The sequence below is a fragment of the Epinephelus fuscoguttatus genome, linkage group LG3 (assembly GCF_011397635.1).
Source record: "Epinephelus fuscoguttatus linkage group LG3, E.fuscoguttatus.final_Chr_v1".
In the NCBI taxonomy this organism is placed as follows: domain Eukaryota; kingdom Metazoa; phylum Chordata; class Actinopteri; order Perciformes; family Serranidae; genus Epinephelus; species Epinephelus fuscoguttatus.
This window is the reverse complement of record NC_064754.1, coordinates 2,255,642-2,269,892: the sequence shown is the minus strand read 5'-3', so window position 1 is coordinate 2,269,892 and position 14,251 is coordinate 2,255,642. Positions and strand designations below refer to the sequence as shown.

Below are 14,251 nucleotides of genomic sequence, written 5' to 3'. Positions count from 1 at the left end.
TACATTAATACTTTAACTTATGGGCTTTGTAACCGAGAAGAAAAGAGCTCTGATGCTGAAATCTGTTACAGAACAATCAGAGGATTGTCTCACAGCAGCCAGGAACGCTCAGAAGTGATTTAACTACATTCACGATGAACACTGACACTGTGTGCATGTTCCTTATTACGAGGACCGAATGCCGTCACCAGAAAACCTCTCCAGAGTCAAGATATTTTGGCTTTTTCTCACTTTGTCAAGAAGCACATTCGGGTTCAGGAGTTTCTCTCAGCGTGACTCAGTTGTGACAGAAATTATGGCAAAAACTACAAAACTAGAATTAACGCCTCCGCCCACCAGTCCAGTGTCTCTGACAGTCTCCATCCATGTCAGTGAAAACATGGATGCTTCACACACAGAAGATCTATACAATCAGCACAGTTTCAAGATTAGAGTCACCAATTCAGTATCTGACCTTTGACCTTTTGGATATAAAATGCGATCACTACGTTATTTTATCCTCTTATCTCTGACAACCAAATTGTAATGATTTCATCCTTGACTCAAAGTGGATGTTCGTGCCAAATTTGAAAAAAAAATCCCTCAATTTGTTCTTGAAATATTGTGCTCACAAGAAAAAGACAGATGCAAGGTCACAGTGCCTTTGTCCTTTGACCACCAAAATCTAATCAATTCATCTTTGAGTCAAAGAGGACATTTGTGCCAAATTTGAAAAAAACAAAACAACAACAACCAAACAAAACGAATAAAAAAACAACAAAAAAAGAAACCCTTAATAACAGATATCAAGTTCACAAGAATCAGACAGATGGGGTCACCTTTGACCTCTGACCACCAACATCTAATCAGTTCATCCTTATATCTGAGGGAACATTTGTGCTAAATTTAAAGAAAATCCCTCAAGGTGTTCTTGAGATACTGTGTCCATGAGAATATGACAAATGAGGTCACAGTGACCTTGACCTTTGATCACCAAATTCTAGTGGACATTTGTGGTAAATTTGAAAAAATTCCCTTAAGGCCTTATTAAGATATCACGTTTACAAGAACGAGACAGACACAATGTCACAATGACCTTCACTTTTCACCTTCGACCGCCAAATTCTAATCACTTCATTGTTGACCGAAAGTGGACATTTTTGCTAAATTTGAAGAAATTCATTTAATTTGTCCTTGTGATATTGTGTTCATGAAAATGTGACAGCTGTAAGTTCATGGCCACCAAATTCAAATCATCTTTGAGTCAAAGTGGACGGTCGTGCCAAATTTGAAAACTTTCCTTAAGGTGTTCTTGCTATATCTGGTTTACAAGAATGAGAAAGACGAGGTCAAAGACACAGCATAAGGAGCGGGGTGTTAGAACTACAAAAAAGTTCCTACTGTCCAAAATGTCTTTTTATGTCCTACTCTGAATATTGAGCCAGTGACCTTGACCTTTGACCACAAAAATCTAATCAGTCCATCCTTGAGTCTAAGGGGACATTCGTGCCAAATTTGAAGAGGTTCCCTCAATGTGTTCTTAACAGCATTCAGAGGAATGGTACTACATACAGACAACCTGAAAACATTATGCCCAGAAAACTCACCCAGTTTATCTTGGTTGCAGTCACGTTTGCATGTTGTTTGTGTGAAACTATGGCTGTGCGCAACAGGACAAATTTACGTTCTAACAATGCAGTGAAATCTCATCTAACGTTCTTACGGGGACGTGCAGCAGAGGTTTGGCCTCCTCCTTTTTTATGTTGTATCCATCCAGAGGAACAAGTTCAATCTTCCCACTCTGAGCGAACAGCAGGTGCGTTCCTGGAGCAACAGGGTGAACGTCAGGCCGCGGGGTCGGACCCACCGGAGTAGGGGTCACCGCCTGGTTGATACCTACAAATCAGAGGATTGTTTATTTATTCAGGAGAAGCAGAGTTTTGTCAGGCCGCTGTGGTGTTTGGGTCAGGATCCAGTGGACTCACACAGAGGGGTGCTGCCTGGCCCGGTGCGAGTGTTGGGGATCTCCTGGCCGTTGGCGTCCACGCACCAGCACTGTCCGATGCTGGTGTGGCACTGCGTGGGCTCGTAGGCTCCGTGTCGGTCACACTGAGGGACGTACTGACCGATGGCCGGCCGAGGACGGAAGAACGAGAAGAGGCCGGAGCCAGAAGTGGAAGTCTGGGCGCTCTCTCGGTGACGCTCACACAGGGTCTTCTCGTGTTCTGTGGACAGGAAGTAACAATCAGAGTGAGACATCAACAGTCTGTGAATAAACTAAACTCTTGGAGAAGTTGGAGGCTTCACTTCACACATGGCTGAAATCCTCCAGTGAACGGAGTAGAGGAAGTTCAGGATAAAGCCTGGACGTCACTGTTCGTCCATCTGTCTGTGTTTTCTTCCATTTTTTTGTTACGAGCAATTGTGCGTATTTTAAGTGGACGTTCTTGCCTAATTTAAAGAAATTCCTTTAAAGTGTTCTTGAAATATCCCATTTTTGAGAATGAAATGGACAAGATCATCATGACCTTGACCTCTGACCATCAAATTCTAATCAGCTCATTCTTGGGTCCAGGTGGATGTTTATGCCAAATTTGAAAAGATTTTCTCAAGATGTTCTTGAGATATTGCGTACACAAGAATGAGACCGACATGGTCACAGAGACCTTTGACCTTTGAACATCAAATTCTTATTAGTTTATCCTTGAGTCCAGCTGAGGGTTTGTGCCAAATTTGAGGAAAATCCTTTAAGGCCTTCTTAAGATTTCAAAAGAATGAGACAGACACAAGGTCACAGTGACCTTGACCTTTGACCACCAAAATCTAATCAGTTCATCATTCACTCAAAGTGGACATTTGTGCAGAATTTGAAGAAATCCCCTTCAGGTGTTCTTGAGATATCACAATTACGAGAATGAGATGGATGCAAGCTCACAGTGACCTTGACCTTTGACCACCAAATTCCAGTCAATTAATCTTTGAGTCCTACTATGTTTGTGCCAAATTTGAAAAAAATCCTTCAAGGTGTTTTTGAGATACTGCATTTACAAGAATGTGACTCGAGGTCATGCTGACTTTGACCTTTGTCCACCAAATTCTAATCAGTTGACTTAAAGTAGATGTTTGTGCCAAATTTGAAGAAATCCCCCTCAAAGTGTTCTTGAGATATCACTTTCACGAGAATGAGATGGGTGCGAAGACACAGTGACCTTGACCTTTGACCACCAAAATCTAATCAGCTCATCATTCACTCAAAGTAAACGTTTGTGCCAAAGAAGAAGAAATACTTTCAAGGTGTTTTAGAGATATCATGTTCACAAGAATGGGACAAACAACCAAAAAACATAAACCGCGGTGGCATAAAGAGTTCTTGCGGTGGGGACACAACATAAGGGGCGGGGTGTTAGAACTATAAAAAAGTTCCTACTGTCCAAAACGCCTTTTTATGTCCTACTCTGAATATTGAGCCAGTTTTTATCTATTATTTCTTCTCTTTTCAGTGCAAGTATGGCAGGAGTGCAGCAAGAGTGTGGCAGAAGTATGGCAGTACGGAGAGAGTACGGTTAGAGTACAGCAAGAGTACGGTGAGAGTACAGCGAGAGTACGGCCAGAATATGGCGAGAGTATGGCAAGAGTACGGCGAGAGTATCGTGAGAGTACGGCTGGACTACGGTGAGAGTACAGAGAGAGTATGGCAAGAGTTTACAAATCAAAATATATTCTATATCAGTGGTTCCCTGCTGGTAGGTTGCAGCCAAAAAGTGGGTCACAGGTCCGTTTTGAACGGACCACAAGTAACTCGAGAGAACGTGTCAAGTTTGTTAAAAAAAATTTTTTAAAAAAACCCACACTTTATTTTGATGTACAATGAATACCTGGCACAGAACTTTTATTTTGAAGTGCTGTTTCCTGCTGTAGAGTGAGTGACTAACGGACAACTATTCAACAGCAACAGAAAACTAACTCTACGACATGGACAAACACAAGTATGATGGTGAATATAATAAACAGTGTGAATCTTGTACTGACAGCTGAGGTGAAATCAGGACCCTGGAGCTGCACCAGTTGAGAACCAGTGTTCTTTACAACCTAATTGAGTGTTGAGACATATCTAATGGTCCTTTATGTCTCCTCACAGGTGAAACGTTATTGAAGCAGATTCAGTATTTTCCTGCTGCTGAGCAAGTTTGTGTGCGTGGCAGCTGCAGACAAACATGTGAGTGAGCTGCAGATTAGAGATGAGCAGGAGGCTCTTTATGTCTGTGGTCACATCCAGGGGCCACGGTGACATCTGGAAGAGCCTCAGCTCTCCTCACACTCTCTTATCCTCAAGGGTATATCTGCAAGACAAACCACAGAGCAGCCATAACAGTCCTGTCTGACAGACAGCGGCGCGTCCTCACAGCGCCACGTCTGATAACAACTATCAGACCAACAGAAAAAAAAAAAAACCCACAGGAGGACCCCTCAGAGCGAGACAGAGGGGTAAGATCAAAGAGTGCCCGGACAAAAAGAGACACAGCAAGAGACGCCGTGACAAGTTATGACAGGGGACAAAAAAATGATGTGTCTCAGAAGCCAGGCAGCTCATAAAGAGGACGAAAATATGACAAAACTCTGGTGCGGAGGAGTGAGCTGTAATTAGCTCCCAGCTGCTGACACCTGGAATCACTGGAGGAGCCTGAAGCTTTGGAACAATGCCAAACCACCAACACAACAACAAACAACAACAAACTGCTGTCAGCCAATCAGGACTCTGCATGATAAATATAACCGATCAAATCAGGAGGAATTCATCTTTTAACTTCTGTAACTTTATATTATATATATATACAGTACAGGCCAAAAGTTTGGACACACCTTCTCATTCAATGCGTTTTCTTTATTTTCATGACTATTTACATTGTAGATTCTCACTGAAGGCATCAAAACTATGAATGAACACATGTGGAGTTATGTACTTAACAAAAAAAGGTGAAATAACTGAAAACATCTTTTATATTCTAGTTTCTTCAAAATAGCCACCCTTTGCTCTGATTACTGCTTTGCACACTCTTGGCATTCTCTCCATGAGCTTCAAGAGGTAGTCACCTGAAATGGTTTCCACTTCACAGGTGTGCCTTATCAGGGTTAATTAGTGGAATTTCTTGCTTTATCAATGGGGTTGGGACCATCAGTTGTGTTGTGCAGAAGTCAGGTTAATACACAGCTGACAGCCCTATTGGACAACTGTTAAAATTTATATTATGGCAAGAACCAATCAGCCAACTAAAGAAAAACGAGTGGCCATCATTACTTTAAGAAATGAAGGTCAGTCAGTCCGGAAAATTGCAAAAACTTTAAATGTGTCCCCAAGTGGAGTCGCAAAAACCATCAAGCGCTACAACGAAACTGGCACACATGAGGACCAACCAGGAAAGGAAGACCAAGAGTCACCTCTGCTTCTGAGGATAAGTTCATCCGAGTCACCAGCCTCAGAAATGGCAAGTTAACAGCAGCTCAGATCAGAGACCAGATGAATGCCACACAGAGTTCTAGCAGCAGACCCATCTCTAGAACAACTGTTAAGAGGAGACTGCGCGAATCAGGCCTTCATGGTCAAATAGCTGCTAGGAAACCACTGCTAAGGAGAGGCAACAAGCAGAAGAGATTTGTTTGGGCCAAGAAACACAAGGAATGGACATTAGACCAGTGGAAATCTTTGCTTTGGTCTGATGAGTCCAAATTTGAGATCTTTGGTTCCAACATGAACCTCAGCTGTACATCTGTTGGATCCACCATAAAATGTGTTTTCACTCTGATCACTTTACCGACATCCTTCAGCGTTCTCCTCCGTCACCTCATCCCTCTGCACAACCTGCAGCTGAACGCTGACATCCTGCAGACTTCACACAGTTTGCATTTGTCTCTAAAATGTCTGCAAAACCAACTTCAGTCTGTACAAGCTGCCACACATACCAACACATACAAACACACCCGAAACAGTGTCTTATTAAAACTCTTCGCTGGTCAGGAGAGAAGGTCGATCTTTACCAGGGACCACAACGCTGCTTTCAGAAGGGTTTAGAAAAAGATGTCTCTTACCTGAGGCAATGCACTGGAAGCCGTCACCATGGAAACCGGGGCGGCACTGGCAGGTGTATGAGCCCTGTGAGTTGGAGCAGATGGCGTCGCGGTGGCATCGTTCCTGATGACACTCGTCTACATCTGAGCGGGCAGAGAGAGAAAAACAAACAAAGATGAAGACAAACACATGGAGGTGATTAAAGACGCAGTACCACTGATGACCACCAGGTGCCGACTCCAGTCCCTTACAGCTCCCGTGTGTCTCATTCAGGAGGACATATTGGCAGAAAGGAATATAACATAGTCAGCGTGTTTTCGTTAGTGTATAAACACCTGAAAATAAGAATCGTCGTGTTTTCATTACCTTAGCATGAGTTGTTTATATCTACACAGGGAGAAGGTACTTGTCTACAGAGGTCGCCATGTTGCACCGCGATACAATACGATACGATACGATGAGATGTGATACCATACGATAAAATATAATGCGAAACTAAACAATACCATACAATGTGATACGTTACTATACGATACAATACAATACGATATGATGTGGTACAATACAATACTATGCAATACGATACAATATGATATGATACGATGTGATACCATACAATACAATATATGATACGATATAATATGAGACGACATGATGCGATAGGATACGATACAATATGATGCGATACGATATGATACCAAACGTTATGATACGATATGATGTGATACAGTACAATGTAATATGATACAATACCACACGATAGGATAGGATACGATGCAATACGATACAATACAATATGATATGATGTGATACGACATGATACAATACATTACCATAGGATGTAATTCAATAAGATACATTATGATACAATATGATACGATAGGATATGATGTGGTGCGATATAATGCGATACAATATCATACAATACAATATACTTTATTGTCTCCGTAGGTAAATTTGTCGTGGACTCAGGAGCTGCACAAGTATTGTATCAGTACATTAATTAAAATACTGACATCTATAGAAATTTGGTTCAACCATGGATTCAGATAAACCACCCACTCCCAGAGAAATGACCAGATATGTTTTTAAAGACTATCTTACAAAAGGACAGTTTGGTCTCGTCCTGCTGTTTTCCCTCCACATATGAACATTCTTCAGCTCAGACTCTCCAGGGTGGGGGTGGGGGTGGGGGTGATGTATATGTGAGAGATGAGCTACACAGCTGTAAGGCAGAGTTCTGCATTTCCTGTCCAGGTGGAAACATTTCCTGTCCAAGGGGCCCACAGCACTGACTGTGTGTTACACTAGAGACATACAAAGTCTCAAAGTGTCAAACTGCTGTTTAACATGACACACACAACCTTTCCAAAATCTATCCTCTGCTGCCACAGAGCTTCATGTGGGCCAGTCAGATGTGTGAGAGGACTCCTCTGTGTGTTTGAAAGGTCTCTTGTAGAAAGTCCTCTTTACAAATACATGTTACTGAGTAGTATGGTATGGTGTCATGCACACAAACCATAACAATATCACTGCGGAGACTAATCCAAAATCCATGTTATCTTACTGCTCAGCACCCAAACAAAATACTCTGCTTCTGTCTCAGACCCAGCAAACAAAGTCTGCCAAGAAAAGGTTCCCCTTCCAAAACAACTCAAATTTTTCATGGTCGTCCAACCAAAAGACGTCTCCTCTGTGCTCAGAGGCATGAGAGTGAAATTGAATTAACCTCAGTCTTAGTTTCCACTTCAGTCTTTGGGATTTGGGGTCCTCTGTCAGGAAATTTTCAGTGTCAAACACTTGATCTCCTTCATTCTGCTAAATTTTATGAACCACATTCAGCCTTTTCTGCATCAGTTTATCATGTAAATGTCAATTTTATAAAAAATAAAAGACCTCTGCTTCTTTCATGTTTTTATTGGGGGTGGGGGGCAAATGCACAAACTCTAAATATTGAGGGGGACGTGTCCCCCGCTTCCCCGCTGAGATCTATACCTCTCTCCATGGACGCATTACTGAACAGGCCTACTGAGCACAGGCCCAGAGGCCCAGAGTGTCGGGAGGGGACACTGGCCTTCACCTGCATAATGTCAAATTTACACGGCAGAGACACAAAATGACCAAAAAGAGACACAAACGACTACAAAAAGACAAAACACAATTGCAAGGAGACATACAATGACTGCAAGGAGACACAAAAGAACCAAAAAGGACACAACAACCACAAGGAGACACAAAATGACCACAACAAAGACAACCAAAAAAAGACATAAAATAACTTCCAAGAGACTGAAAACACTACACAAGACACAAAACGACCAAAAAGGACACACATAAAACAACATCAAAAAGACACAAACGACAACAAAAAGACAAAACACAACTGTAAGGAGACACAAAGTGACTACAAAGAGACTCAAAAGACTACAAAAAGACACAAAACAGCCACAAGGTGACATAATGTGACCACAAAAGAGACACAAAAATACCACAAGGCACAAAACAACCAAAAAGAGACCCAAATGACAACAAAAACACCCGCATAGAGACACAAAATTACGTCAAAGTGACACAAAACAACCAAAAAAGACATAAAATAACCTAAAAGAGACCCAAGAGATTACAAAAAAAATACACGACACAACTGCAAAGAGACACAAAATGACCAAAAACTGCAAGGAGACGCCAAACAACCGAAATGGACACAAAACAACCACAAGGAGACACAAATGACAACAAGAAGACAAAGCACAACCACACAGAGACACAAAATGACTGCAAAGAAACACACAACAACCTCAAAGAGACAAAACACAACCACAAGGAGACATAAAATAACCTCAAAGAGAGCCCTCAAACAACTACAAAAAGACCCACACAAAGAGACATTAAAAGACCAAAAAGATGCATAATGACTACATAGAGAATAAAAAAAACACCAAAAAGTCTGTGTGTCTTGCTCCTGTGTGGGAGAGGTGGTGGGGCCCTTTGCATATCTGTGCCCAGGGGCCCATTGTCTTATGATCCGCCCATGCCTCTGTCTGCTGAGCTCACATGATTCACATTCATACAAGTCTCAGACAAAGTTTCTTCCTTCGGGTAAAAACAATTTAAATTTTGTCTCAAACGCATTAAACAGCTGCTGTGACCTTCACCACAGACCACAGCAGTGATTTTAACATGTCTGAGCTGATACCGCTCGAGTCACAACACTGAAGATCAGCTGAAGGTCGGCTGACTCCACCAACACACAGCTGATAAACTCACCCCGACACACCCGGCCGTCACCCACGAACCCCGGCAGGCAGGAGCAGACGTAGGCCGAGCCGCCGGTGTAGCTGCACAGAGCTCTTTCAGGAACATCGCAGTCATGACTTCCTCTCCGACAGTGATCCACCGGATGGTTCTCCTCTGCAAGACGACACAGCCCACATGTTAATAACTGCAGTCTGACTGTAGAGACACTTTCACCTCATCTTTCAGCCCAGATATCAGAACGTTACACTGAAAACTTTCTAAAGACGACTTTACACGATGAAACATTAACACAACGGCTGCAGGTTGTAAATGCATGACACATAGTATCCATATAGGGACGTTTGAAACACAACTTATCCAAAGTTTTTATCAGTGCCTAAACGACAGATCTGGGGCTTCAGTATGGGACTACAGGAGGTTAAAGGAAACGTTCAGATTTTTTGATATGGGTTGTATAACGTTATTATCCATTGTCAGTATATTTTTAAAAACACCCCATGTTCAGTGTTTGTGTTTCATTATTACATTGTAAAAAATTCAAATGTTTCACTCTGTAAAAGTACCAAACTCGAGATGACTGTGTGACTGTTGTTATTAAGTGGAACCAAATAAAGGAAAACAACACTAGAATCACCGTCCCACTGCTGTATGACTCCGCCCACTAAGTTTACTGTTGAGTCCAAGTGAACATTTGAGCCACATTTGGAAAAGATCCCCTCAAGGTATTCTTGAGCCATCACATTCACAAGAATGCGACAAATGAGGTCACATAGACCTTGACCTCTTATCACTTTATTGCTGAGTCCAAGTGGACATGTGTGCCAAATTTGAAGAAATTCCCTCAAGCTGTTCTTGAAATATCATGTTCGCAAAAATTAGATGGATGGAAGGTCATGGTGACCGTGACCTTTAACCTTCGACCACAAAATTCTAGTCAGTTCACAGTTGAATCCAAGTCAAACTTTGCGCTAAATTTGAAGAATTTCCCTCAGGCAATCTTGAGATATGGCATTTACAAGATTAAGACAAGGTCACAGTGACAGTTCAATTGGCCATTTGTGCCAAATTTGAAGAAATTCTCTCAACGGTGTATCTACAGATATAACCAAGTTAAGTTTAAGACTTGTGAGTTGTTGGGTCTGTTAGGCTGGAGAATTTTTTTCTGTCATGTGACCGAAGTAATAAAGACCCATCGAATCTGAATTTAAGACAATTTTAGAATTTTTAAGGCCTGATATAAAGAAAACTTAATTTAAGACATTTTAAGACAAAAGTCTATCCTGTTCACAAGAATGAGATGTCACAGTGACCTTGACCTTTGACTACCAAAAACTAATAAGTTCATTGTTGAGTCCAAGTGAATGTTTTGTGCCAAATTTGAAGAAACTCTCTCAAGGTGCTCCTGAGATATCACATTCATAAGAATAGGACAGACAAGGTCACAGTGACCTTGGCCTTTGACCATCAAATTTTATTTTGTGTATTGTTGAGTCCAAGTGGACATTTGTGCCAAATTTAAAGAAATTCCCTCAAAGTGTTCTTGAGTTAATGAGACGGACGTACATACAGACTGACAACCTGAAAACATAATGCCTTCAGCTATCGCCGAGAAAGAGGCATTTAAAAATATATATATATATATATATATATATATATATATATATTTGAGCCTGCAGATGTCTGTCCTCTGCTGCCACAGAGGTGGACTGGACTGATATTTGGGAGGGTCAGACTGTGACTACCAGCTCAAGATCCCACCAGGTATTCTGCAGGAAGAATTTTGAGACACTGAAATTTAGATTTATACGGCAGGGTTATCAGAGACAGGATGGATGCTGGAGGCCGGGTCGTAAATCCACGGCAGACCACTTTCATATATGTTGGGCCTGCCCTCTAATCCGTTCATCTCGGCAAGAGATCGCCCAATAAATATTTTGTGATAGAAGTTAAATCCCAGACAAACTCACAGCCCAGGATGTAAATATCTTCACAAGGCAAGAAAGCCGACACACAGCTGTGGCTGCAGGCGAACCTGCCATCAAAGGACGACTGGATCACAACTCAAACACGATGTATGGAGATATTAAACTTTTCCTTAAAGGGAAACTCTGGTATTTTTCAACCTGGATCCTGTTCTCCCATGTTTTTGTGTTGGTGGAGCATTACGTTGTACTGTTACTCAGTGCATGAGTTGATGACGTGAATTCATCAGCACACTTTAAATTTGTAGAGTAATACGTTACTTATTACACTACTTTTGCGTTACTTTGACAAAATGACCTCAGAAGAACTAATGTTTTCCATTTTTAATGGATAAGGCTCATGTTGTTTCACAGAAGCTCCAGTTTATTATAGTTCATTTCAAATCCAGTGCTGCAGGTCTGACCCATTCATGTGTTCATATACAGTGGTTACCACTTTGGATTTACATCCCTGCTTATATTAATAACAGTCTGATAATATAGAACCATTAATAAATGAACAGACACAGACACAGGGAGGGTCATACAGAGCATCAAAGTCTGATAATTATGAGATATGGATAAATATTTGTGGGCCTATGATATGAAACACAACAAACAAATATTGAGGTTGGTATAACAAACAGAATTGCATGTGATTAAGTCACTATAACGAGCGCAAATTAGGACACCGGAGCTGGAGGACCCACCTGCCGGTTCCCGGCGTGCCGGTCACCTACAGCAGCACCACAGAGAGTTATGTGTAAGAACAGGACTGTGTGCTGGCGTCGCTCTGCAGCTGAAAGTGATGTGAATGGAAACACATCCAACACATTCTAACATCACCCAGATGTGCCGATCACAGTGAGGACAAAACAAACCGGAGTGCAGCTCTTTATCCCCGCTGCTTTAAGGCAGCCTTAGGATGCAGACAGAACGGGATATGTTGTACGTCGTCGTGTTAATGGAAACACACTGAACATGAACCCAGATGTGCCAATCACTGACACCGTTCTATGATGTAGTCTGTAATGACATGATGAGATACATCAACCACCGGGGGATGTTTTTTTTTTTTTTTGTGGTGGCACAGTGGTGGAAATGGAGCAGTGTGGATAAATGAGAAATGGAAACACTGAACAGTTTATTCCGGGTGGTAACAGGTTACGTATGATATTTATATTTAAGTGAAAAAATATTACTGAACTCCTGTTGGTAACGTGTTATGTTACTTGTTACTGCTAAAAAAAACTGTAACGCGTTACTTTTGTAACGTGTTACCCCCAGCACTGCCACTGACAGGTGAAGTGAATAACTTAGATTATGTTGTTCCAATGCATTGTTCTGCTGGGAAACCTTTGGTTCTGGCATTCATGTGGAAACCACCTGACATGTTCCACCCACTCAAACACCGTTGCAGACCAAGTACCCCCCTCATGGCAACAGTACTCCCCAATGGCAGTGACCCCCCAGCAGGATAATGCACATTTTAACAGATTAATTCATTCAAGGAGACACAACACCATAATGTGTTTTATTGATCTGTTTTGTTTTTAATGTGTTGTGATCTCATTAATGTATTAATGTGTTTCACGGTTGCTAATTTGTGCACTGAAGTTTCATTATTGTTTTTATTTTTCATGCTTTTGTAACCGAGACAGTTCACATCACATTTACTGCCACAGGTGCTCATTTTCGTGTTTAAAAAAAAAAAAAAAAAAAGGTTTTTATTTTTGCACCTCAGGGCCACCGTGCATGATTCATGCCTCCTTTTCTGCAGATGCATGCTGCTCCACAGAGTCGTCCTGTGTCCTCACATTAAATCACATCTTCTGTGTTCAACAATGAACGTCAGTTTGAAACGTTTCACAGTCGTACAAAACTCTCATTGTTTATGTCTGTTGGCGGCTTTTTAGAACATCTGTATGTGCAACCAGGGACTGCTCAGACAAAGCCTCACACACTCCACCCACCCACACAGCTGTCAACACACACACAGACACACACACACAGATTTAAACGTACCAATGCAGGTCCTTCCGTCGTTGGCGAACACGAAGCCGGTCAAACACTCACAGCGGAAAGTTCCTGGCTGATTACTGCAGACGGCATTGTATCCACAGATCTGAGGAGTCTCTCTGCACTCGTCGATGTCTGCCGATTACACACCAACACAAAAGGTGAACTATATGTAGAGGTAATACCACCTTAAAAGACAGTAACGAGCGTCCGAGACGAGAAGCTCTCAGCACATCAAAAACTACACTTTTTGTTTTATTGTCAAAACTGATTTAAGTCAAATATTACATCACAAATAAAAACGAGTAATATTACACTTTGTCATGAAAAAACTTCTGAGAGTAAAACCTAAAATGACCTCAAAACTAACTCTAATCCAGCCTCGTTAAAGCTCTCTGATGAGTCTAACAGAGAGATGCAGCCTTTAACTTAAGGCAGAATTGATTTAATTCATAACATCAGTCCTACAGCATCATGAGAGTCGCTCAGGTTCTTCAGGTAACAAAAACTCTTATCACTTTATTGCTGTGTCCAAGTGCACGTTTGTGCCACATCTAAAAAAAATTCCGTCAAGGTGTTTTTGAGCTATCACATTCACAAGAATGCGACAGATGAGGTCATGTAGACCTTGACCTTTGACCACCACATTCTTATTAGTTTATTGTTGAGTCCAAGTGCACGTTTGTGCCAAATCTAAAGAAATTCCCTCATTTAAAAAATACATTAAGGTAATTCCTCCCTGTTCATGAAATATGGTATTCACAAAATTTAGATGGATGGATGGCCATGGCAACCTTGACTTTCAACCTTCAACCACAAAATTCTAGTCAGTTCATAGTTGAGTCCAAGTCAACGTTAGTGCCATATCTGAAGAAATTCCCTCAGAATTCTTCAGATATGGCGTTTACAAGAATATGACAGACAAGGTAACAGTGACCTTGACCTTTGACCACCAAAAACTATTCAGGTC

At 41.5% G+C, this 14,251-nt stretch overlaps 1 protein-coding gene across 1 annotated transcript in view; it reads right to left on the bottom strand.

Moving 5' to 3' along the window:
- The window catches only part of LOC125886151 (nidogen-1-like), a 45,383-nt gene that overhangs the window by 7,117 nt on the left and 24,015 nt on the right, over positions 1 to 14,251 (bottom strand). The window contains exons 10-14 of the mRNA XM_049572153.1: positions 13,288 to 13,416; positions 9,311 to 9,454; positions 6,064 to 6,186; positions 1,965 to 2,204; positions 1,703 to 1,875 (exon numbers count right to left, since the gene is read on the bottom strand). Of these exons, the coding sequence (XP_049428110.1) occupies positions 1,703 to 1,875; positions 1,965 to 2,204; positions 6,064 to 6,186; positions 9,311 to 9,454; positions 13,288 to 13,416 (809 nt within the window). The remainder of the gene's footprint in view (positions 1 to 1,702; positions 1,876 to 1,964; positions 2,205 to 6,063; positions 6,187 to 9,310; positions 9,455 to 13,287; positions 13,417 to 14,251) is intronic.